Source organism: Rhinichthys klamathensis, unplaced genomic scaffold (genome assembly GCF_029890125.1).
Source record: "Rhinichthys klamathensis goyatoka isolate OS25496 unplaced genomic scaffold, OSU_Roscu_1.1 h1tg000043l_1, whole genome shotgun sequence".
Lineage (NCBI taxonomy): Eukaryota > Metazoa > Chordata > Actinopteri > Cypriniformes > Leuciscidae > Rhinichthys > Rhinichthys klamathensis.
Genome location: NW_026606590.1, coordinates 178,729 through 203,782, shown reverse-complemented (window position 1 = coordinate 203,782; position 25,054 = coordinate 178,729). Strand labels below are relative to the sequence as shown.

At 41.5% G+C, this 25,054-nt stretch overlaps 2 protein-coding genes and 1 pseudogene across 2 annotated transcripts in view; 2 read left to right on the top strand and 1 right to left on the bottom strand.

The window, feature by feature from the left end:
* apobb.2 (apolipoprotein Bb, tandem duplicate 2) overlaps positions 1–24,912 on the bottom strand; it is a 59,932-nt gene extending 35,020 nt beyond the window's left edge. Inside the window, 9 exon segments of the mRNA XM_056247173.1 lie at positions 17,024–17,217; positions 19,813–19,980; positions 20,926–21,105; positions 21,187–21,366; positions 21,465–21,660; positions 21,745–21,956; positions 22,835–22,981; positions 24,103–24,214; positions 24,577–24,912. Of these exon segments, the coding sequence (XP_056103148.1) occupies positions 17,024–17,217; positions 19,813–19,980; positions 20,926–21,105; positions 21,187–21,366; positions 21,465–21,660; positions 21,745–21,956; positions 22,835–22,981; positions 24,103–24,214; positions 24,577–24,857 (1,670 nt within the window). The 5' untranslated portion in view covers positions 24,858–24,912.
* On the top strand, positions 1,566–3,514 carry LOC130082335 (mediator of RNA polymerase II transcription subunit 29-like). Its single transcript, XM_056247191.1, is given in 6 exon segments — positions 1,566–2,559; positions 2,640–2,827; positions 2,901–2,998; positions 3,070–3,199; positions 3,201–3,227; positions 3,303–3,514. Coding segments are annotated over 6 exon segments (1,554 nt in total). The 5' UTR covers positions 1,566–1,568; the 3' UTR covers positions 3,423–3,514.
* Positions 5,868–7,565, top strand: LOC130082338 (zona pellucida sperm-binding protein 1-like; annotated as a pseudogene).
* Positions 24,913–25,054: the final 142 nt, after the last annotated feature.

Here is a 25,054-nt window from a genome sequence, read left to right as displayed (position 1 = left end):
TTTTGCCAAGGGATAAAACATAACGGTAACTGTGACTTATTTCACAATTCTTACTTATTTTTCACAATTGTGAGTTACAGTACTTCTGGCAAATAAACCCTGCCTATGAGTTGACGTTCTCTTGATTTGTGTTGACATGAAAGTGCAATAATTCTGATAAAACAAGAAATTTCTCAAATGAGAATAATCATGAATATCAGTTTAACCATCATTGTGCAGCCCTACTTGTTGTGTGAAGGGCTTTTAAATCCCTTTATTGCATTAATATAATCCATTTCCAGATGTCTTGTGACGCTGATGAGCTCAATTGGCCCATGCGGAGCTGGAATGGATAGTTTGAGCTGGCTGTTGTCACCGAGAGCTTCGCTCTAATGATAGATGTTTGTGTGCATCTCCAGACCACGGTGAACATAGTCAGGGAAGTGAGTCTCAGTCACAAACTCAATGCTGGCAGACAGTGGCAAAGCATTGATAACAATCAGAAATGTTTCTTGAGCAGCAAATCAGCATATTAGAATGATTTCTAAAGGATCTTGTGACACTTAAGACTGGAGGCCAGAATAGCCAAAACATCCACTATTTAGTGATGGGAATTTCAAAACACTGCCTCATGAAGCTTTGAGGCCTTTACAAATCGTTTGTTCCGAATCAATGGTTCGGAGCGTGTATCAAACTGCCGGAGTCACGTGATTTCAGTAAACGAGGCTTCAATACGTCATAACTGTTTCGAAACGTTTTGGAACACTTCGGAATTTCAATGGTTCGTCGCTGGGGGCGATGATCTCTGTCAACCCAGGAATCATGAGGATTCACTGAGAACCATTGAACAAGTGTCTGTGGGTTTTACCTGATCTCTGATCAGTTTTATACATTTGTAGACTATTTAATTAGACATTATAATTCAAATGAATAATGGTAGTTAATAGTCTTATTGGCCTGTTTAGCTGAGCCATTCATAGAACTAACAAAACAAACCCTGACAATTGATAAAAGAACATATATACACTTGATAATCTTGTTAGATGATTAGATAATTACATTTGAAAGATTTTACTTTCAATAAAACATTTGCAATAGATTTGTAAAAGGGGTTTTAAATGCATGTTTGGCCTGGGTTTTTGTTGCATTTACACTGTTCTGACCACTAGGGGTCACCATGGAGACAGGTGTCGGATTGTTTCGAAGCCTCGACAAAATACGGCACATTTGCTTCAACTTTTTCAGTGTTTTACGAAGCCTCGATCTGCCCACCACTACCACTATTATATTCACAGGATGAAGCATAAAACAAAGGCTGAATTCTGAACGGCAGAAATAGTACTAGTAAACTATTCTGAAATAAGCTCAATATGTGCATTCTATGTATGTTCCAAAAGGGTGGAAAAACAAGGACAGTTGAATCTTAAGAACCAATGGAAACACCCAGTTGCATAAACTCCACACTCATGCAAGTCTGGAGAATCATGACTGTTAATGAAAAGGGAGGGATTATCGTTAATTAGCCAAAATCTGTAGAGTACAAAAAGACCAAAGGGCAGCATCTCAACAGTGTGACTAGCTGTTGAACAATGGCAGGAAGTTGGTGTGTTGTTCAGTCTCTGGCACTTTGTGTTTGGTTCTGTGCTTTCTGCCATGCCGTTCCAAAGTGGAGTAATCTGCCCCAAAGTCCTCAAGCTCTGATGTTCCAGCAAACTGACCAGCGGTTTCAACAGCAAGCTGGTCAACAGTTTCCTCAGCAGTTTCCTCAGTCAGTTCAACGGCAAGCTAATCAACAGTATCCTAAGCCAGTTCAACAGCAAGCTGGTCAACAGTATCCTCAGACAGTTCAACAGCAAGCTAGTCAACAGTTTCCTCAGTCAGTTCAACAGCAAGCTAGTCAACAGTTTTCTAAGCCAGTTCAACAGCAAGCTGGTCAACAGTTTTCTAAGCCAGTTCAACAGCAAGCTGGTCAACAGTATCCTCAGTCAGCTCAATGGCAAGCTAGTCAACAGTTTTCTAAGCCAGTTCAACAGCAAGCTAGTCAACAGTTTCCTCAGTCAGTTCAACAGCAAGCTAGTCAACAGTTTCCTCAGTCAGTTCAACAGCAAGCTAGTCAACAGTTTCCTCAGTCAGCTCAATGGCAAGCTAGTCAACAGTTTTCTAAGCCAGTTCAACAGCAAGCTAGTCAACAGTTTCCTCAGTCAGTTCAACAGCAAGCTAGTCAACAGTTTCCTCAGTCAGTTCAACAGCAAGCTAGTCAACAGTTTCCTCAGTCAGTTCAACAGCAAGCTAGTCAACAGTTTCCTCAGTCAGCTCAATGGCAAGCTAGTCAACAGTTTTCTAAGCCAGTTCAACAGCAAGCTAGTCAACAGTTTCCTCAGTCAGTTCAACAGCAAGCTAGTCAACAGTTTCCTCAGCAGTTGAAGCCTAAACAGCCAGTGGCACAGGCAGAGCCCCTTGACAAATGTGCTGTAGCTGATTATGAGCAGATCCAATGTGGACCACCTGGTATCAGTGGTGCTGAGTGTGCAGCTATTAACTGCTGCTTTAACGGACAGCAGTGTTACTATGGGAAGGCCGGTAAGAGTGTTGAGTCAATGTAAAGGTGTTTCTTGTTAAACTGATCCTCATCAATAACCAGCTCTTGTACCTTGTTCCAGTGACTGTCCAGTGTATAAGAGATGGTCAGTTTGTGGTAGTGGTGGCTAGAGATGTCACGCTGCCTCGTTTGAGCCTGGATTCAGTCCGTCTCCTGGGTGGAAATGATCCAGCTTGCAGTCCTGTGGGATCCACACCTTTCTTTGCTATATACCAGTTCCCTGTCACTGCGTGCGGCACGAGCATGACAGTGAGTAGCTGCTTGTGGTTTTGTTCTGCATGGCTTAGAATGGACTGGATGCCAACAGTGTTACTCTTTGCAGGAGGACAGTGGATATGTGGTGTATGAAAACAGAATGACCTCCTCGTATGAAGTGGGTATCGGACCACTTGGTTCCATCACAAGGGACAGCCATTTTGAGTGGGTGACGTATGCTTTAGCACGTTTGTTAATCCTTGGCAAATGCTACAAGCTCACTGTTTGTTTTCCAGGCTTCTCTTCCAGTGTAGGTACTCTGGTACTTCTGTGGAAGCTCTGGTTGTGGAGGTCAACACTGTTCCTCCACCTCCACCAGTAGCTGCTCCTGGACCCCTCAGGGTGGAGCTTAGACTAGCAAATGGTCAGTGTGTCACCAAAGGCTGTGCAGAAGGTAAGTGTTTGACCCAAGTGTGTGCCTAAAGCTCCAGGTTGCAGCGGTTTCTGGTTAAACACTATTCTTCCTCAGGGGACGAGGCGTACACTTCCTACTACAGTGATGCTGATTATCCTGTTACAAAAGTCCTGCGGGAGCCTGTGTATGTTGAGGTGCACGTTTTGGAGAGGACCGACCCCAACATTGTCCTGATGCTGGGACATTGCTGGGCGACATCAACCCCCAGTCCACTCAGTCTACCCCAATGGGACCTTCTGGTTGATGGGTGAGTAAGGCCAGTCTTTATCCATCTAGTGTGCTGTAAGGTGTTTCTGATTCCCTCTTTGCCTTTCAGATGCCCTTACCAGGATGATCGTTACCTGACCACATTGGTTCCAGTGGCTGGATCGTCTGGTCTTCAGTTCCCAACCCACTACAAGCGCTTTATTGTGAAGATGTTCACATTTGTTGATCCATCATCACTGGCTCCTCTGCAGGAAACCGTATGCTCCGCAGCCTTACCTCAACCCTTAATATTAGTACTTTTTATAGTGAATTCTATGGCTAAACCCTTTCCCCCTCTGTTAGATCTTCATCCACTGTAGTACAGCAGTGTGCCATCCCTCTTCTGGCTCCTGTGAGCAAAGCTGCACTAGGAAAAGTGAGTGCTTGCTGTAAACCGACTTGGGAACTGTGAGAATTTGGTATTTAAATGCTCCTCATGCTTCTACCACTTCTTTTACAGGAAGGGACACTCCCATCAAGACCGTCTCTAGTGGGCAAACTGTGGTGTCTAGTGGAGAAGTTAACCTGGTCATGTGAATTTAGATTTAATAAATTGGTATTGATTTTCAACGAGTCGGATCTTACATGACTGTTCTTGGTTTTATTTATTGGGCCACACTACTAAACCAAAGTTCCATTTTTGCTTTAGCAAGGTTGTTCATTCTGATTGGTGCTAGATTTGAACTAAAGAAGCCAAGCTTCTGCCCAAGCCATTTCACTGAACTACTTGCCAAGCTCCAGTTGCAAACCTGGGTTCCTCAATATTTTATATAGCAGGGTGCAGACTTTTTTTTCCTCGCAGTTTGTTTTGCCAAGGGATAAAACATAACGGTGACTTATTTCACAATTCTTACTTATTTTTCACAATTGTGAGTTACAGTACTTCTGGCAAATAAACCCTGCATATGAGTTGACGTTCTCTTGATTTGTGTTGACATGAAAGTGCAATAATTCTGATAAAACAAGAAATTTCTCAAATGAGAATAATCATGATTATCAGTTTAACCATCATTGTGCAGCCCTACTTGTTGTGTGAAGGGCTTTTAAATCCCTTTATTGCATTAATATAATCCATTTCCAGATGTCTTGTGACGCTGATGTGCTCAATTGGCCCATGCGGAGCTGGAATGGAGAGTTTGAGCTGGCTGTTGTCACCGAGAGCTTCGCTCTAATGATAGATGTTTGTGTGCATCTCCAGACCACGGTGAACATAGTCAGGGAAGTGAGTCTCAATCTCAGTCACAAACTCAATGCTGGCAGACAGTGGCAAAGCATTGATAACAATCAGAAATGTTTCTTGAGCAGCAAATCAGCATATTAGAATGATTTCTAAAGGATCTTGTGACACTTAAGACTGGAGGCCAGAATAGCCAAAACATCCACTATTTAGTGATGGGAATTTCAAAACACTGCTTCATGAAGCTTTGAGGCCTTTACAAATCGTTTGTTCCGAATCAATGGTTCGGAGCGTGTATCAAACTGCCGGAGTCACGTGATTTCAGTAAACGAGGCTTCAATACGTCATAACTGTTTCGAAACGTTTTGGAACACTTCGGAATTTCAATGGTTCGTCGCTGGGGGCGATGATCTCTGTCAACCCAGGAATCATGAGGATTCACTGAGAACCATTGAACAAGTGTCTGTGGGTTTTACCTGATCTCTGATCAGTTTTATACATTTGTAGACTATTTAATTAGACATTATAATTCAAATGAATAATGGTAGTTAATAGTCTTATTGGCCTGTTTAGCTGAGCCATTCATAGAACTAACAAAACAAACCCTGACAATTGATAAAAGAACATATATACACTTGATAATCTTGTTAGATGATTAGATAATTACATTTGAAAGATTTTACTTTCAATAAAACATTTGCAATAGATTTGTAAAAGGGGTTTCAAATGCATGTTTGGCCTGGGTTTTTGTTGCATTTACACTGTTCTGACCACTAGGGGTCACCATGGAGACAGGTGTCGGATTGTTTCGAAGCCTCGACAAAATACGGCACATTTGCTTCAACTTTTTTTCAGTGTTTTACGAAGCCTCGATCTGCCCACCACTACCACTATTATATTCACAGGATGAAGCATAAAACAAAGGCTGAATTCTGAACGGCAGAAATAGTACTAGTAAACTATTCTGAAATAAGCTCAATATGTGCATTCTATGTATGTTCCAAAAGGGTGGAAAAACAAGGACAGTTGAACCTTAAGAACCAATGGAAACACCCAGTTGCATAAACTCCACACTCATGCAAGTCTGGAGAATCATGACTGTTAATGAAAAGGGAGGGATTATCGTTAATTAGCCAAAATCTGTAGAGTACAAAAAGACCAAAGGGCAGCATCTCAACAGTGTGACTAGCTGTTGAACAATGGCAGGAAGTTGGTGTGTTGTTCAGTCTCTGGCACTTTGTGTTTGGTTCTGTGCTTTCTGCCATGCCGTTCCAAAGTGGAGTAATCTGCCCCAAAGTCCTCAAGCTCTGATGTTCCAGCAAACTGACCAGCGGTTTCAACAGCAAGCTGGTCAACAGTTTCCTCAGCAGTTTCCTCAGTCAGTTCAACGGCAAGCTAATCAACAGTATCCTAAGCCAGTTCAACAGCAAGCTAGTCAACAGTTTTCTAAGCCAGTTCAACAGCAAGCTAGTCAGCAGTTTCCTCAGTCCGTTCAACAGCAAGCTGGTCAACAGTATCCTCAGACAGTTCAACAGCAAGCTAGTCAACAGTTTCCTCAGTCAGTTCAACAGCAAGCTAGTCAACAGTTTTCTAAGCCAGTTCAACAGCAAGCTAGTCAACAGTTTTCTAAGCCAGTTCAACAGCAAGCTGGTCAACAGTATCCTCAGTCAGCTCAATGGCAAGCTAGTCAACAGTTTTCTAAGCCAGTTCAACAGCAAGCTAGTCAACAGTTTCATCAGTCAGTTCAACAGCAAGCTAGTCAACAGTTTCCTCAGCAGTTGAAGCCTAAACAGCCAGTGGCACAGGCAGGGCCCCTTGACAAATGTGCTGTAGCTGATTATGAGCAGATCCAATGTGGACCACCTGGTATCAGTGGTGCTGAGTGTGCAGCTATTAACTGCTGCTTTAACGGACAGCAGTGTTACTATGGGAAGGCCGGTAAGAGTGTTGAGTCAATGTAAAGGTGTTTCTTGTTAAACTGATCCTCATCAATAACCAGCTCTTGTACCTTGTTCCAGTGACTGTCCAGTGTATAAGAGATGGTCAGTTTGTGGTAGTGGTGGCTAGAGATGTCACGCTGCCTCGTTTGAGCCTGGATTCAGTCCGTCTCCTGGGTGGAAATGATCCAGCTTGCAGTCCTGTGGGATCCACACCTTTCTTTGCTATATACCAGTTCCCTGTCACTGCGTGCGGCACGAGCATGACAGTGAGTAGCGGCTTGTGGTTTTTTTCTGCATGGCTTAGAATGGACTGGATGCCAACAGTGTTACTCTTTGCAGGAGGACAGTGGATATGTGGTGTATGAAAACAGAATGACCTCCTCGTATGAAGTGGGTATCGGACCACTTGGTTCCATCACAAGGGACAGCCATTTTGAGTGGGTGACGTATGCTTTAGCACGTTTGTTAATCCTTGGCAAATGCTACAAGCTCACTGTTTGTTTTCCAGGCTTCTCTTCCAGTGTAGGTACTCTGGTACTTCTGTGGAAGCTCTGGTTGTGGAGGTCAACACTGTTCCTCCACCTCCACCAGTAGCTGCTCCTGGACCCCTCAGGGTGGAGCTTAGACTAGCAAATGGTCAGTGTGTCACCAAAGGCTGTGCAGAAGGTAAGTGTTTGACCCAAGTGTGTGCCTAAAGCCTTTCTAAAGCTCCAGGTTGCAGCGGTTTCTGGTTAAACACTATTCTTCCTCAGGGGACGAGGCGTACACTTCCTACTACAGTGATGCTGATTATCCTGTTACAAAAGTCCTGCGGGAGCCTGTGTATGTTGAGGTGCACGTTTTGGAGAGGACCGACCCCAACATTGTCCTGATGCTGGGACATTGCTGGGCGACATCAACCCCCAGTCCACTCAGTCTACCCCAATGGGACCTTCTGGTTGATGGGTGAGTAAGGCCAGTCTTTATCCATCTAGTGTGCTGTAAGGTGTTTCTGATTCCCTCTTTGCCTTTCAGATGCCCTTACCAGGATGATCGTTACCTGACCACATTGGTTCCAGTGGCTGGATCGTCTGGTCTTCAGTTCCCAACCCACTACAAGCGCTTTATTGTGAAGATGTTCACATTTGTTGATCCATCATCACTGGCTCCTCTGCAGGAAACCGTATGCTCTGCAGCCTTACCTCAACCCTTAATATTAGTACTTTTTATAGTGAATTCTATGGCTAAACCCTTTCCCCCTCTGTTAGATCTTCATCCACTGTAGTACAGCAGTGTGCCATCCCTCTTCTGGCTCCTGTGAGCAAAGCTGCACTAGGAAAAGTGAGTGCTTGCTGTAAACCGACTTGGGAACTGTGAGAATTTGGTATTTAAATAGTCCTCATGCTTCTAACACTTCTTTTACAGGAAGGGACACTCCCATCAAGACCGTCTCTAGTGGGCAAACTGTGGTGTCTAGTGGAGAAGTTAACCTGGTCATGTGAATTTAGATTTAATAAATTGGTATTGATTTTCAACGAGTCGGATCTTACATGACTGTTCTTGGTTTTATTTATTGGGCCACACTACTAAACCAAAGTTCCATTTTTGCTTTAGCAAGGTTGTTCATTCTGATTGGTGCTAGATTTGAACTAAAGAAGCCAAGCTTCTGCCCAAGCCATTTCACTGAACTACTTGCCAAGCTCCAGTTGCAAACCTGGGTTCCTCAATATTTTATATAGCAGGGTGCAGACTTTTTTTTCCTCGCAGTTTGTTTTGCCAAGGGATAAAACATAACGGTAACTGACTTATTTCACAATTCTTACTTATTTTTCACAATTGTGAGTTACAGTACTTCTGGCAAATAAACCCTGCATATGAGTTGACATGAAAGTGCAATAATTCTGATAAAACAAGAAATTTCTCAAATGAGAATAATCATGATTATCAGTTTAACCATCATTGTGCAGCCCTACTTGTTGTGTGAAGGGCTTTTAAATCCCTTTATTGCATTAATATAATCCATTTCCAGATGTCTTGTGACGCTGATGAGCTCAATTGGCCCATGCGGAGCTGGAATGGAGAGTTTGAGCTGGCTGTTGTCACCGAGCGCTTCGCTCTAATGATAGATGTTTGTGTGCATCTCCAGACCACGGTGAACATAGTCAGGGAAGTGAGTCTCAATCTCAGTCACAAACTCAATGCTGGCAGACAGTGGCAAAGCATTGATAACAATCAGAAATGTTTCTTGAGCAGCAAATCAGCATATTAGAATGATTTCTAAAGGATCTTGTGACACTTAAGACTGGAGGCCAGAATAGCCAAAACATCCACTATTTAGTGATGGGAATTTCAAAACACTGCTTCATGAAGCTTTGAGGCCTTTACAAATCGTTTGTTCCGAATCAATGGTTCGGAGCGTGTATCAAACTGCCGGAGTCACGTGATTTCAGTAAACGAGGCTTCAATACGTCATAACTGTTTCGAAACGTTTTGGAACACTTCGGAATTTCAATGGTTCGTCGCTGGGGGCGATGATCTCTGTCAACCCAGGAATCATGAGGATTCACTGAGAACCATTGAACAAGTGTCTGTGGGTTTTACCTGATCTCTGATCAGTTTTATACATTTGTAGACTATTTAATTAGACATTATAATTCAAATGAATAATGGTAGTTAATAGTCTTATTGGCCTGTTTAGCTGAGCCATTCATAGAACTAACAAAACAAACCCTGACAATTGATAAAAGAACATATATATACTTGATAATCTTGTTAGATGATTAGATAATTACATTTGAAAGATTTTACTTTCAATAAAACATTTGCAATAGATTTGTAAAAGGGGTTTTAAATGCATGTTTGGCCTGGGTTTTTGTTGCATTTACACTGTTCTGACCACTAGGGGTCACCATGGAGACAGGTGTCGGATTGTTTCGAAGCCTCGACAAAATACGGCACATTTGCTTCAACTTTTTCAGTGTTTTACGAAGCCTCGATCTGCCCACCACTACCACTATTATATTCACAGGATGAAGCATAAAACAAAGGCTGAATTCTGAACGGCAGAAATAGTACTAGTAAACTATTCTGAAATAAGCTCAATATGTGCATTCTATGTATGTTCCAAAAGGGTGGAAAAACAAGGACAGTTGAACCTTAAGAACCAATGGAAACACCCAGTTGCATAAACTCCACACTCATGCAAGTCTGGAGAATCATGACTGTTAATGAAAAGGGAGGGATTATCGTTAATTAGCCAAAATCTGTAGAGTACAAAAAGACCAAAGGGCAGCATCTCAACAGTGTGACTAGCTGTTGAACAATGGCAGGAAGTTGGTGTGTTGTTCAGTCTCTGGCACTTTGTGTTTGGTTCTGTGCTTTCTGCCATGCCGTTCCAAAGTGGAGTAATCTGCCCCAAAGTCCTCAAGCTCTGATGTTCCAGCAAACTGACCAACGGTTTCAACAGCAAGCTGGTCAACAGTTTCCTCAGCAGTTTCCTCAGTCAGTTCAACGGCAAGCTAATCAACAGTATCCTAAGCCAGTTCAACAGCAAGCTAGTCAACAGTTTTCTAAGCCAGTTCAACAGCAAGCTAGTCAGCAGTTTCCTCAGTCCGTTCAACAGCAAGCTGGTCAACAGTATCCTCAGACAGTTCAACAGCAAGCTAGTCAACAGTTTCCTCAGTCAGTTCAACAGCAAGCTAGTCAACAGTTTCCTCAGTCAGTTCAACAGCAAGCTAGTCAACAGTTTTCTAAGCCAGTTCAACAGCAAGCTAGTCAACAGTTTTCTAAGCCAGTTCAACAGCAAGCTGGTCAACAGTATCCTCAGTCAGCTCAATGGCAAGCTAGTCAACAGTTTTCTAAGCCAGTTCAACAGCAAGCTAGTCAACAGTTTCCTCAGTCAGTTCAACAGCAAGCTAGTCAACAGTTTCCTCAGCAGTTGAAGCCTAAACAGCCAGTGGCACAGGCAGGGCCCCTTGACAAATGTGCTGTAGCTGATTATGAGCAGATCCAATGTGGACCACCTGGTATCAGTGGTGCTGAGTGTGCAGCTATTAACTGCTGCTTTAACGGACAGCAGTGTTACTATGGGAAGGCCGGTAAGAGTGTTGAGTCAATGTAAAGGTGTTTCTTGTTAAACTGATCCTCATCAATAACCAGCTCTTGTACCTTGTTCCAGTGACTGTCCAGTGTATAAGAGATGGTCAGTTTGTGGTAGTGGTGGCTAGAGATGTCACGCTGCCTCGTTTGAGCCTGGATTCAGTCCGTCTCCTGGGTGGAAATGATCCAGCTTGCAGTCCTGTGGGATCCACACCTTTCTTTGCTATATACCAGTTCCCTGTCACTGCGTGCGGCACGAGCATGACAGTGAGTAGCGGCTTGTGGTTTTGTTCTGCATGGCTTAGAATGGACTGGATGCCAACAGTGTTACTCTTTGCAGGAGGACAGTGGATATGTGGTGTATGAAAACAGAATGACCTCCTCGTATGAAGTGGGTATCGGACCACTTGGTTCCATCACAAGGGACAGCCATTTTGAGTGGGTGACGTATGCTTTAGCACGTTTGTTAATCCTTGGCAAATGCTACAAGCTCACTGTTTGTTTTCCAGGCTTCTCTTCCAGTGTAGGTACTCTGGTACTTCTGTGGAAGCTCTGGTTGTGGAGGTCAACACTGTTCCTCCACCTCCACCAGTAGCTGCTCCTGGACCCCTCAGGGTGGAGCTTAGACTAGCAAATGGTCAGTGTGTCACCAAAGGCTGTGCAGAAGGTAAGTGTTTGACCCAAGTGTGTGCCTAAAGCCTTTCTAAAGCTCCAGGTTGCAGCGGTTTCTGGTTAAACACTATTCTTCCTCAGGGGACGAGGCGTACACTTCCTACTACAGTGATGCTGATTATCCTGTTACAAAAGTCCTGCGGGAGCCTGTGTATGTTGAGGTGCACGTTTTGGAGAGGACCGACCCCAACATTGTCCTGATGCTGGGACATTGCTGGGCGACATCAACCCCCAGTCCACTCAGTCTACCCCAATGGGACCTTCTGGTTGATGGGTGAGTAAGGCCAGTCTTTATCCATCTAGTGTGCTGTAAGGTGTTTCTGATTCCCTCTTTGCCTTTCAGATGCCCTTACCAGGATGATCGTTACCTGACCACATTGGTTCCAGTGGCTGGATCGTCTGGTCTTCAGTTCCCAACCCACTACAAGCGCTTTATTGTGAAGATGTTCACATTTGTTGATCCATCATCATCACTGGCTCCTCTGCAGGAAACCGTATGCTCCGCAGCCTTACCTCAACCCTTAATATTAGTACTTTTTATAGTGAATTCTATGGCTAAACCCTTTCCCCCTCTGTTAGATCTTCATCCACTGTAGTACAGCAGTGTGCCATCCCTCTTCTGGCTCCTGTGAGCAAAGCTGCACTAGGAAAAGTGAGTGCTTGCTGTAAACCGACTTGGGAACTGTGAGAATTTGGTATTTAAATGCTCCTCATGCTTCTACCACTTCTTTTACAGGAAGGGACACTCCCATCAAGACCGTCTCTAGTGGGCAAACTTTGGTGTCTAGTGGAGAAGTTAACCTGGTCATGTGAATTTAGATTTAATAAATTGGTATTGATTTTCAACGAGTCGGATCTTACATGACTGTTCTTGGTTTTATTTATTGGGCCACACTACTAAACCAAAGTTCCATTTTTGCTTTAGCAAGGTTGTTCATTCTGATTGGTGCTAGATTTGAACTAAAGAAGCCAAGCTTCTGCCCAAGCCATTTCACTGAACTACTTGCCAAGCTCCAGTTGCAAACCTGGGTTCCTCAATATTTTATATAGCAGGGTGCAGACTTTTTTTTCCTCGCAGTTTGTTTTGCCAAGGGATAAAACATAACGGTAACTGTGACTTATTTCACAATTCTTACTTATTTTTCACAATTGTGAGTTACAGTACTTCTGGCAAATAAACCCTGCATATGAGTTGACATGAAAGTGCAATAATTCTGATAAAACAAGAAATTTCTCAAATGAGAATAATCATGATTATCAGTTTAACCATCATTGTGCAGCCCTACTTGTTGTGTGAAGGGCTTTTAAATCCCTTTATTGCATTAATATAATCCATTTCCAGATGTCTTGTGACGCTGATGAGCTCAATTGGCCCATGCGGAGCTGGAATGGAGAGTTTGAGCTGGCTGTTGTCACCGAGAGCTTCGCTCTAATGATAGATGTTTGTGTGCATCTCCAGACCACGGTGAACATAGTCAGGGAAGTGAGTCTCAATCTCAGTCACAAACTCAATGCTGGCAGACAGTGGCAAAGCATTGATAACAATCAGAAATGTTTCTTGAGCAGCAAATCAGCATATTAGAATGATTTCTAAAGGATCTTGTGACACTTAAGACTGGAGGCCAGAATAGCCAAAACATCCACTATTTAGTGATGGGAATTTCAAAACACTGCTTCATGAAGCTTTGAGGCCTTTACAAATCGTTTGTTCCGAATCAATGGTTCGGAGCGTGTATCAAACTGCCGGAGTCACGTGATTTCAGTAAACGAGGCTTCAATACGTCATAACTGTTTCGAAACGTTTTGGAACACTTCGGAATTTCAATGGTTCGTCGCTGGGGGCGATGATCTCTGTCAACCCAGGAATCATGAGGATTCACTGAGAACCATTGAACAAGTGTCTGTGGGTTTTACCTGATCTCTGATCAGTTTTATACATTTGTAGACTATTTAATTAGACATTATAATTCAAATGAATAATGGTAGTTAATAGTCTTATTGGCCTGTTTAGCTGAGCCATTCATAGAACTAACAAAACAAACCCTGACAATTGATAAAAGAACATATATACACTTGATAATCTTGTTAGATGATTAGATAATTACATTTGAAAGATTTTACTTTCAATAAAACATTTGCAATAGATTTGTAAAAGGGGTTTTAAATGCATGTTTGGCCTGGGTTTTTGTTGCATTTACACTGTTCTGACCACTAGGGGTCACCATGGAGACAGGTGTCGGATTGTTTCGAAGCCTCGACAAAATACGGCACATTTGCTTCAACTTTTTCAGTGTTTTACGAAGCCTCGATCTGCCCACCACTACCACTATTATATTCACAGGATGAAGCATAAAACAAAGGCTGAATTCTGAACGGCAGAAATAGTACTAGTAAACTATTCTGAAATAAGCTCAATATGTGCATTCTATGTATGTTCCAAAAGGGTGGAAAAACAAGGACAGTTGAACCTTAAGAACCAATGGAAACACCCAGTTGCATAAACTCCACACTCATGCAAGTCTGGAGAATCATGACTGTTAATGAAAAGGGAGGGATTATCGTTAATTAGCCAAAATCTGTAGAGTACAAAAAGACCAAAGGGCAGCATCTCAACAGTGTGACTAGCTGTTGAACAATGGCAGGAAGTTGGTGTGTTGTTCAGTCTCTGGCACTTTGTGTTTGGTTCTGTGCTTTCTGCCATGCCGTTCCAAAGTGGAGTAATCTGCCCCAAAGTCCTCAAGCTCTGATGTTCCAGCAAACTGACCAGCGGTTTCAACAGCAAGCTGGTCAACAGTTTCCTCAGCAGTTTCCTCAGTCAGTTCAACGGCAAGCTAATCAACAGTATCCTAAGCCAGTTCAACAGCAAGCTAGTCAACAGTTTTCTAAGCCAGTTCAACAGCAAGCTAGTCAGCAGTTTCCTCAGTCCGTTCAACAGCAAGCTGGTCAACAGTATCCTCAGACAGTTCAACAGCAAGCTAGTCAACAGTTTCCTCAGTCAGTTCAACAGCAAGCTAGTCAACAGTTTTCTAAGCCAGTTCAACAGCAAGCTAGTCAACAGTTTTCTAAGCCAGTTCAACAGCAAGCTGGTCAACAGTATCCTCAGTCAGCTCAATGGCAAGCTAGTCAACAGTTTTCTAAGCCAGTTCAACAGCAAGCTAGTCAACAGTTTCCTCAGTCAGTTCAACAGCAAGCTAGTCAACAGTTTCCTCAGCAGTTGAAGCCTAAACAGCCAGTGGCACAGGCAGAGCCCCTTGACAAATGTGCTGTAGCTGATTATGAGCAGATCCAATGTGGACCACCTGGTATCAGTGGTGCTGAGTGTGCAGCTATTAACTGCTGCTTTAACGGACAGCAGTGTTACTATGGGAAGGCCGGTAAGAGTGTTGAGTCAATGTAAAGGTGTTTCTTGTTAAACTGATCCTCATCAATAACCAGCTCTTGTACCTTGTTCCAGTGACTGTCCAGTGTATAAGAGATGGTCAGTTTGTGGTAGTGGTGGCTAGAGATGTCACGCTGCCTCGTTTGAGCCTGGATTCAGTCCGTCTCCTGGGTCGAAATGATCCAGCTTGCAGTCCTGTGGGATCCACACCTTTCTTTGCTATATACCAGTTCCCTGTCACTGCGTGCGGCACGAGCATGACAGTGAGTAGCTGCTTGTGGTTTTGTTCTGCATGGCTTAGAATGGACTGGATGCCAACAGTGTTACTCTTTGCAGGAGGACAGTGGATATGTGGTGTATGAAAACAGAATGACCTCCTCGTATGAAGTGGGTATCGGACCACTTGGTTCCATCACAAGGGACAGCCATTTTGAGTGGGTGACGTATGCTTTAGCACGTTTGTTAATCCTTGGCAAATGCTACAAGCTCACTGTTTGTTTTCCAGGCTTCTCTTCCAGTGTAGGTACTCTGGTACTTCTGTGGAAGCTCTGGTTGTGGAGGTCAACACTGTTCCTCCACCTCCACCAGTAGCTGCTCCTGGACCCCTCAGGGTGGAGCTTAGACTAGCAAATGGTCAGTGTGTCACCAAAGGCTGTGCAGAAGGTAAGTGTTTGACCCAAGTGTGTGCCTAAAGCCTTTCTAAAGCTCCAGGTTGCAGCGGTTTCTGGTTAAACACTATTCTTCCTCAGGGGACGAGGCGTACACTTCCTACTACAGTGATGCTGATTATCCTGTTACAAAAGTCCTGCGGGAGCCTGTGTATGTTGAGGTGCACGTTTTGGAGAGGACCGACCCCAACATTGTCCTGATGCTGGGACATTGCTGGGCGACATCAACCCCCAGTCCACTCGGTCTACCCCAATGGGACCTTCTGGTTGATGGGTGAGTAAGGCCAGTCTTTATCCATCTAGTGTGCTGTAAGGTGTTTCTGATTCCCTCTTTGCCTTTCAGATGCCCTTACCAGGATGATCGTTACCTGACCACATTGGTTCCAGTGGCTGGATCGTCTGGTCTTCAGTTCCCAACCCACTACAAGCGCTTTATTGTGAAGATGTTCACATTTGTTGATCCATCATCACTGGCTCCTCTGCAGGAAACCGTATGCTCCGCAGCCTTACCTCAACCCTTAATATTAGTACTTTTTATAGTGAATTCTATGGCTAAACCCTTTCCCCTTCTGTTAGATCTTCATCCACTGTAGTACAGCAGTGTGCCATCCCTCTTCTGGCTCCTGTGAGCAAAGCTGCACTAGGAAAAGTGAGTGCTTGCTGTAAACCGACTTGGGGAAACGTGAGAATTTGGTATTTAAATGCTCCTCATGCTTCTACCACTTTTACAGGAAGGGACACTCCCATCAAGACCATCTCTAGTGGGCAAACTGTGGTGTCTAGTGGAGAAGTTAACCTGGTCATGTGATTTTAGATTTAATAAATTGAATGAAACCCAACATTGTCTATTTGGTATTAATTTTCAACTGGAGTCGGATCTTTCATGACTTTTCGCAGTTTTATTTATTGGGCCACACTACTAAAATAAAGTGACAATTTTCCTTTAGCAAGGTTGTTCATTCTGACTGGAGTGCTTGACTTGAATTTGTGACGTGCCTCTAGGCCCGTCCTACTGAGGTAATTAATGTGAAACACCTGCAGAGGGTCATAAAAGGTAATGGTTCTCTGACTTGGGGTGGCTTCGGTTACCCTCTGGTTTTTTGTTAGTTTGGGTTGTTGTTTTATTTGTTTGCTTTATGTATTAGTTTTAGTTTGGGAAGTTATGTTTACAGGCCTGTGTTATTGGAACGTGTTTATTGTGTTTGTGTTAATTACGTAGCTTATTCTTTATTGTGAATAAAATCTCTTTGACTGGCTTTTGTTCTCGTTGCCTCCCTCATTTGTCGCGGCTTAGAGCCGGCCGTGACAAATTAAACAAGCCAAGTTTCTGCCAAGCCATTTTACTGAACTACTTGTCAAGGTCCAGTTGTTAACCTGGGCATCTATGCTTCTGTATAGCTCAATATTTTTCTTGCAGGGTGCTGACTTTTTCTCGCGATTCTGCTTTTTGCCAACCATTTAATGCTGCCAAGGAATAAAATTTATAAAGGTAATTGTGACTATTTCATAATTCTTTTCTTGCAATTGCCAGTTGCTTGCAATTCTGATTCGTGCATCTCCCTTTTATGTGAAGGGCTTTTAAATGCTTTATGCATTGATAATCTAGTTTCACTTACGTGATGCTAATGAGCTCCGTTGGCCAATGAGGAGCTGGAATGGAGAGCTTGAGCTGGCTGTCAGTCACAGAGGGCCTCGCTCTAACACCGCTCTCATGATAGATGTTCGTGTGCATCTCCAGACCACAGTGAACATAGTCGGGAAAGTGAGTCCCAAACTCAATGCCAGCAGACAGGGTCAAAGCAAATTCCCTCTGTGGTGTAGTCATTAATTCATATTAGTATACTACCAGTCAAAAGTTTGGATTAAGATTGTTTTAGCATTTATTTGATTAAAAAAACAGTAAAATATTATTACAATGTAAAACATCTGTTTTCTATGTGAATTAATAGCAAACTTAAAGGGGCCAAGCCCTTATTGTAATTTCTATTTTTCTTATTCCTCCCGAATGGGAGTGTGGCAGCCCTATTAACGGAACATAGGAAAAGTATGAAATTTGGCACACTTGTAGGGATGGTAACGAATAGTAATTTGACCAATTGTCTCTAGGATCAACTCTATAGCACCACCACCAGTTCAAACTTCAATTTTGAAATGGTTATAACTTTTGAACATTTTGTTCTAGAAATATTAGACTTGGTACACCTGATTTCTCTCATTATGCAGATCACATTCAATATCTTACATTAAGACTGCCCATTTCAGTAGTAGCCATTTTTAGCCAAAAGTACAGTATTCATGTTTTTTTCATTACTCCTTTAAATTTTGCTCAATTCTTACGAAAATTGGTTCAGATGATCTTGGGACTGAGCCGCACATAAATGACTGAACAGATTTTTTTAAAATTCATCTTTGTTCAAAGTTATGATGTCAGAAACTTAACGAGGTCGACCCAAAATTGGTTCTGGGGCTTTATCTTGGCTAAACTTTGATCAATCGAAACGAAAATAGGTAGGCTTTATCGGAACCATAATCTGAGGGACCATTCCAAATTTGGGACTACAGGTCATGAGATCTGAAAAATGGCTATTTTTGCTCATAACTTTTGAACAGTTTGTCAGAAAATCATAATCTTCAGTGTCTATGGATTCCTTGTGTCATGACAGGATTGAATAAGCCACTTATCCACCATTTTCAATTTTGACATAAATTGCAATATCTTTAAAAAAAATTGACATATCTTCACAAAATTCATCAAGGGTATGTCCTGAAGGTGTCCGAGAAGTTTGAACACAGTGCCACCTTGTGTTCCAGAGATATACCTTTTTTATAAAATAAAAAAAACGCTTATAACTTTTAAAAAAAAAATTTAAACTTTGATTTATGCCATTATGTGCCTTGGTTTTTGCCGATTCCAATTTTCCAACAATGTGACTGTCCATCATAATGAAGCAAGTGAAAAACTTTTGACAAATCGTGCTCAATTTTGTAAACAAATTGGCTAAGATGATCTTTGGACCAAGCCGCACAGAACAGAATGGAGTTGATATTCACCACCGTTCCCGAGAAATTCTTCTTCAAAGTTGACCTTGCTAATTGGTTAGCATACTAACCAGATGCCATTCTTTCTAATGTGGCTCTTTAGTTATCAGGTTAACCTGTTAAAGTTACATTAGCATTAAACTAGCTTAGCATGCTAATCTGGTTAAGATGCTAAGTAATGCTGTTGTGTCCTCAGTCTCACACCGAAGACTCTCCTTTGCAGTTCAGTGAGTCAGCGTCAACTGAGTAATGTAAGCTGCTAAACCCGTGCTACGAGCCCTGAACCTTTTAGGTCGTGGGTTCGAATCCTGTGTGGCACATGCCCAGGCCGCCAGAGGTACTGTGGCCAGAAGTGGTGCAAAAGTTGCTTCTGTTCCAGACATGGTGTCTTTCTGAGAAGGAACTCATAAAATATAACACGTGTTGCATTTATATTAAACAAAATAATTTTGAGTTGATTCTCACTTGACCCTGACCCAGAGATTGTGGGTTCAAACTTAATAATTATATTTATAATTATAATTGTGTGTAATGTTGCGTCATTTCAATTCCTTTATTATCTGAGTAAGCGTTGTACCAATCTTTCTTCCTCTTGGATTAAAAATAAGTATGTTTTGTTCCTTCTGTGTTCTGTTCATTTTGTGTTCATTTTCACCTATTCTTCTGAACCAGCGGTTTTTCCATGCATGTTTCATTTCTGCTATTTTTTCTTTTCCTGCTCCGCATTGTGCTACAGCCCCTTCTGGGGCTTGGCCTGGAAATTGCTGCTTGCAGATATATTTTATTCCTGTGATCAAAGCTATTTTCAGCATCATTACTCCAGTCTTTAGTGTCACATAATCCTTCAGAAATCATTCTAATATGTTGCTCAAGTAATATTTCTGATTATCATCAGTGTTCAGTCATATTTTTGTGGAAACCGTGAAACACTTAAAAACTTTGGTCAAGTAAGATTTTAAAAAGTGAATGCTGTTCTTTTGAACATTCTATTCATCAAAGAATCCTGAAAAATAAAATATATCATGTTTCCACAAAAATATGACTGTTTTCAACATTGATGAAATCAGAAATGTTGCTTGAGCATCAAATCATCATATTAGAGTGATTTCTGAAGGATCATGTGACACTGGACTGGACTGAAAATTCAGCTTCAATCACAGGAATAAATTACATTGTACAATATATTTACATAGACAACAGCTTTTTTTTTTTAAATTGTAATAATATTTCAAAACTTTTACTATATTTTTGATCAAATAACTGCAGTTTTCAAAAACATGAACACATCTTAGAGCATAATAGTAGAAATGCAAGATTATCTGTTGTTGACAATAACACGTGCACGACTGAAGTGTGTTGGACTCACCCTGCCTGGATTAAAGCTCAATCCTCCTTTTACTCCAGGAGTAAAAGTACCAGACAGAGCCACTCTCACTGGAAAGCCAGCTCCGGTGGGCAGATAAAACTCATTATCCATAAAGATGTAGTGAAGGAAAAGCTCGTTGTCGACACTTGAGAGCAGTCTTTTGAGGAACTATTTCAAAAATATAATGCTGATTAGTAATGCAAAGACATTTCGATGACTGAAATTTGTTGTTTCGGGCAAACGGTTTTGGAGGATAGAAATTATTGACCCAAACAGTGACGTTTAATTAGCGTTTCTTTCTCTAATGGCGTGTTCAGGGTCTATTTTGTTCCACAACGTGGATAAACTACAACGGGTAAATATGTCAGCTGTGTGGACGCTAGAGCTGGATTAACAATGTCGATATCTAATGTTTAATCGATACTGATCAGGATTGTGAAATTTTTTATGTGAGTGTATGGAGGTGGGGACTAATTTGCATATTCATGATTCCATACTAAATGACACAAGGGTGTTGAGTTACATTGAAGCTATTTTTAAGGCATGAAAAAATTATTTTCACAGGAAAAAAAATGTTTAAATATGTCATTTTAATTATCAAAGATGAGTTTTAAAGGATAAAATAATTTACTTCACTTTAAATCTCAAGATCAATCTTTTCGTCAATGCTTTAATTGATGCATGAAGAAAACTTTACTACATATTTTGTGTAGCACCTCCCATCCAATAATCTAAAAAATCTTTGTGCTTTGATACTTTTGTTTAGAAACAAAGTCTGAGCTTTCAAATTCTGTCAATTTCATCACAAAATTCAAACAATAAATGTGGATTTGTGTGGTGACAGATCGCTGAACTGAGCATCTCTTCCTCTGTACTACTAGTTACTACCAAATAAACCTCAATGAACATCAGAAAGAAGTTTGAAAAATACAGAAAAACTTACTGAAATCAATCATGTCTCATGTAATCAGTGTTTCAACCAAGGAAAGGCATCAATAAATTGTTTGAGAACAATGTTACGTAGTTACATTTACCTCAGAAAAGCCATTCAATGATCATAAACTTGATAGTCAGCTAGAAAAATGCATGGTTGGTTGGTAAAACTGTACTCACGTCAGTGGGGATCATCTTAAGGAGATTGTGAATCATCTTGCCATCTTTTGTATCAAGATACCCAAGTTCAGCACCCAGAAGCTTGAGGTACACCATTGCTTCAGGAGCATCCTGGGCCTTTAAGTCCTCGATAAGCTTGTTGATATTATGACTGATTTCATTGACTATGTTTTGAGAAGCCTACAGCACACAGAAGAGATTGAGAATGGAATCCAGCTGTGAAGAAATACATCAATTTGCAACTTTCAGTACATTTAATACCTGTCTCTTCTTCCTATCGTTTCCCATTAACGGCAGCATGTTGTCCAAGACCTCATTGAGTTCGGTGGGCATTTTGTCGGTGGCAAATAAGGTGGTCTTCATGATAGTATCTGGGAAGAATCCATCATCACCAAAGAGAGCCTCCACAATGGGCTCAAAGCCCTTTCCCTCCATGCCAATCTGAAAACAAGAATCAAACACATTAGGGCTGGCAAATATCAAACAGATTTCATAGGGCCATAATAAATTAAATGTTGGACTTTTATTGAACTCTGTACCTCAATTAAGTCCATATCAAATCCAAAAGCATTCAAGGTCATCTCCAGCATGACCTCCCTTGGAAGTTCATTAGAAGATTCAAAGATCATGTTTCCCTCTAAAGATCCAAGTCTGTAGTACCGAGAGAGTTCATTTGGTTCCATTAGCATTTCAATTTCATTGCCTTGAAAGGCTTCTTGAATCTTCTGTCTCAAGCTAGGGAGTAAACAAAACAACATTACCTTTTCTTCTGAAACTTAGATTAGGTTCTTCTTCTTCCCATAATTTTTTTTAACTTACTCCAGGGTCTCTGGTGCTGTAGAGCTCAAGATGTTGCTGATATGAGAGATGATGAAGCTCTTGACCTGAGGATTTTCCTCAACAAGGAGAGCCGCTGCCAGTTGAGCGAGTTCAGGAGGCATGGGGTTCTTCATCAAGATGAGATACGCAGCTACACGCTTCTGTACGGACGCGGCTCTGTCCAGAACAGCATGCATGAGCACCTCTCGGCCCTGTAAAAGCCATGAAATGACCATTAGACTAGGGCTGTGATATATATCGCAAAAGAATAGATAAAGCGCATGCTGTGATTGTATTAGGTAATTACATGCACAACCGGTTTCAGAGTGAAGTTTGTCATTTACACACGTTTATTACATGATACAGCGTTTCAGAGTCTCATTAGCTATTTCTACCCATCTATGTTTGGGATATTACTGGATGGAAACGCCAAGATGCAGATAAATTCTAAAAATGTGCATAAAAAACGTATGCACTTATTGAGGTGGATCATTTTTTATCCAATAAGAAGACATGCGCATAAACATTTACAGAATAAATTCCTCTATGCACAATAAAAAAACTCGACTTGGCTCAACAGAGGATGTGATTGGATAACTGGACTAACCAGCAGACCAATCGCATCACAGCATCTCAGATGTTGATTTGATCTGAAATGCCTGAGCCAAAGTCTGTCATCAGAATAATTTGGTTTAATTCCCTCCTAGAAGCATCTCACATGATTGCGATCAGAAAACAACAGGAATCCAAACGCAAGATAACTTGATATCACCAAGTAATTTATGATGTACGGAAATAAAGAGTCATAGTTTCTTTTTATTACAGATATTTTGCAGCAATTTCCCAGAAAGTGACGATTTTGCTTATTACCGTTAATCAAGCTGTTCTGAGACGCTGTGAGCTGCACCCGTGTAAATGAACATAGTGCTTCACTCTGAAACCGGCAGCAAGTATCCTGTATTTTTTTCAATATATATCTCAATATATATATCACAAAATATCGCAATGTCAGTATTTTCCAATATTGTGTGGCCCTATTTTATACTGACTTCAAAATCACCAAGAGTTGTGGATTTATTTAACAGCTCACCTCTTCAGGTACAGGAGTCTGTCTGTAGACCTGGACCGCGGCCTGTTGGACTGCAGGGGAGGCAGCCGGCTGCTTGATGCATTGAATAACAGAAGACTGCAAAGCGGGACGCGCAGCCCCTAATGCAGCCACCATGTTGCCAATGACCTGTAATAGACTTTTAGGGTAATCTAACGAAACCAAATGCATGATGTTTGGCCAAACCATCCAGCAGTTATAAGCAAAAACTCAAATCTTCCTTTCTCTTGAACAGTAGGCGGTGCAGTGCCACAAATTTGCAAGTACCATCGAGTCATGATTATGATGACATGTACCAAGTTTCGTCCCAATTTGCTGAGGCATTCAAGAGTTAGAGCCCAACATCCATTTTGGCGTGTCAAATTCATTGTACGGTACGAGTAAGATTTGGTCAATCAAGTATCATTTAAAAACTTTTTACTTAAAATGCATGCACACATTACTGTGAAGCAAACCAGTTACCATACATTGCTTGGCAGTGGTCGAAAAGAATTTAAAAAATGACTTTTTGATTGATCCCTTCTTATGGATTTGATGGCAATTAACTTACCAATATGACCTCTGTCAAAAACGGTAATTTAGCCGTGAATTTTTATGCAGATAGTGGGAGAAAAACACAGACATTCTGTAATCAGACGGCAATAAAATCACAGACTAACCCCTGTAAATATTGAAAATACCTTACGTCCCCATGAGAAACAATTACCATCCGAATAGGGCTTTAGTTGTAAAGTGGAGGATCCCTTTCCCACTCTACAGATAAAGCGCTGTGAATTCCGGCTCGCGTACCCCGAAGTGATAAAAAAATAAAAATATTAAATATTAAAAATATAAAAATATTTAAAAAATAAAACAAAATTCTGTATCAAAATTTATAGGCAAGAAAAGTAGTTTGTTTAGGCTGGGTTGTATGAATTACAAACCTGCGCACATATTTTAAAAAGCACATAACTATAGAATTCTGAATGAGCATGTGAACGCCGTCAGCGTTAATCACAGATTCGCGTTTAAAGTCTGATCATTTCGACGGAGGTGAATCAATCAAAGTTAACTTTAGCTGGAAGTAACATTATTCAAGAACCGCTATAACGCCAAAACAATCTGTTACCTTAAATTATATGTTTATCTCTGTAAAGCTGCTTTGAAACAATCCATTGTTAAAAGCGCTATATAAATGAAGATGACTTGACTTGACTTGACTAAAGTCTGAAGTTGAATTTATTAGCATGTAGGAATTTGTGTGAACATACCTTCAAAGAAAGAAAGACGTGTTCCTGGTCACCTGTGCAATCACCGATCTGTTCAAGGGCGTAATCAGCCACTGCCTGGATCTCACTGGTGACTCCATCCGTCTCAAAGAGCCTTGGGTCACAGAAAAAAGAAAGATGTTATATTGATGAAAAGTTCACTTGCGTACAACATGGACGACAGTCAGTGAGCAAAACTGTGATTTGTCTGAAAATGTCTTTTCACAAGTTTGCAAATTCAAGAGTACTATATTTATGCATTGGTCAGACACTATAATCAAGGTTAACATTACCAATCAAAATTTTGGAATAATAACATTGTGCATGCATTCCCTTGGAATGGAACCCAAGATCTTGGCCAATCCTTAACTGGAATGCTACCAATTTGTAAAAATTCAACTCATATGTTAGTTGACGCTTTACTTTTACCTTAATCTAAAGTTTTAAATGGAATACATTTCTACAGCTGTCCCTCACCTTCTCACAGCATTGCTGAGAGCGTAGTAGATGGGTTTGCTTGGCTTGAACTTTGCCATCGCCAACATTTCCTTCACAAGGACGCGGGAGGACTGCGGTATCATTCCCATGGCATATACAGCAGCGTCAATCTCACCCGAGAACTTCTCAAAGGTCCTGAATATCTGCATGACAGCACTGCAGCATTCTGGTGTACCGCACTGTAGCAAAGCCTGGTACGTCAAAGACTGAGAGATTTCCAATGCCTCGGGAACAACGGCCGTCAAGGTTTCAGCTTCCATCTTGCGGATCACGGCTACGAGCTTGTGGGCCAAGTAGGCTCTCTTACGTCCATCGTTGGTCATTGTTGGGTCATTGTCTTTTTTATTTCAAGGAATTAAATAAAGTATTTAAATGGATAAAAAAATGCTAATCAATTTGAACTGTTTCCAAATAATGGTTTTATTTTAAAATATGCACACAATCACTGATATTCACA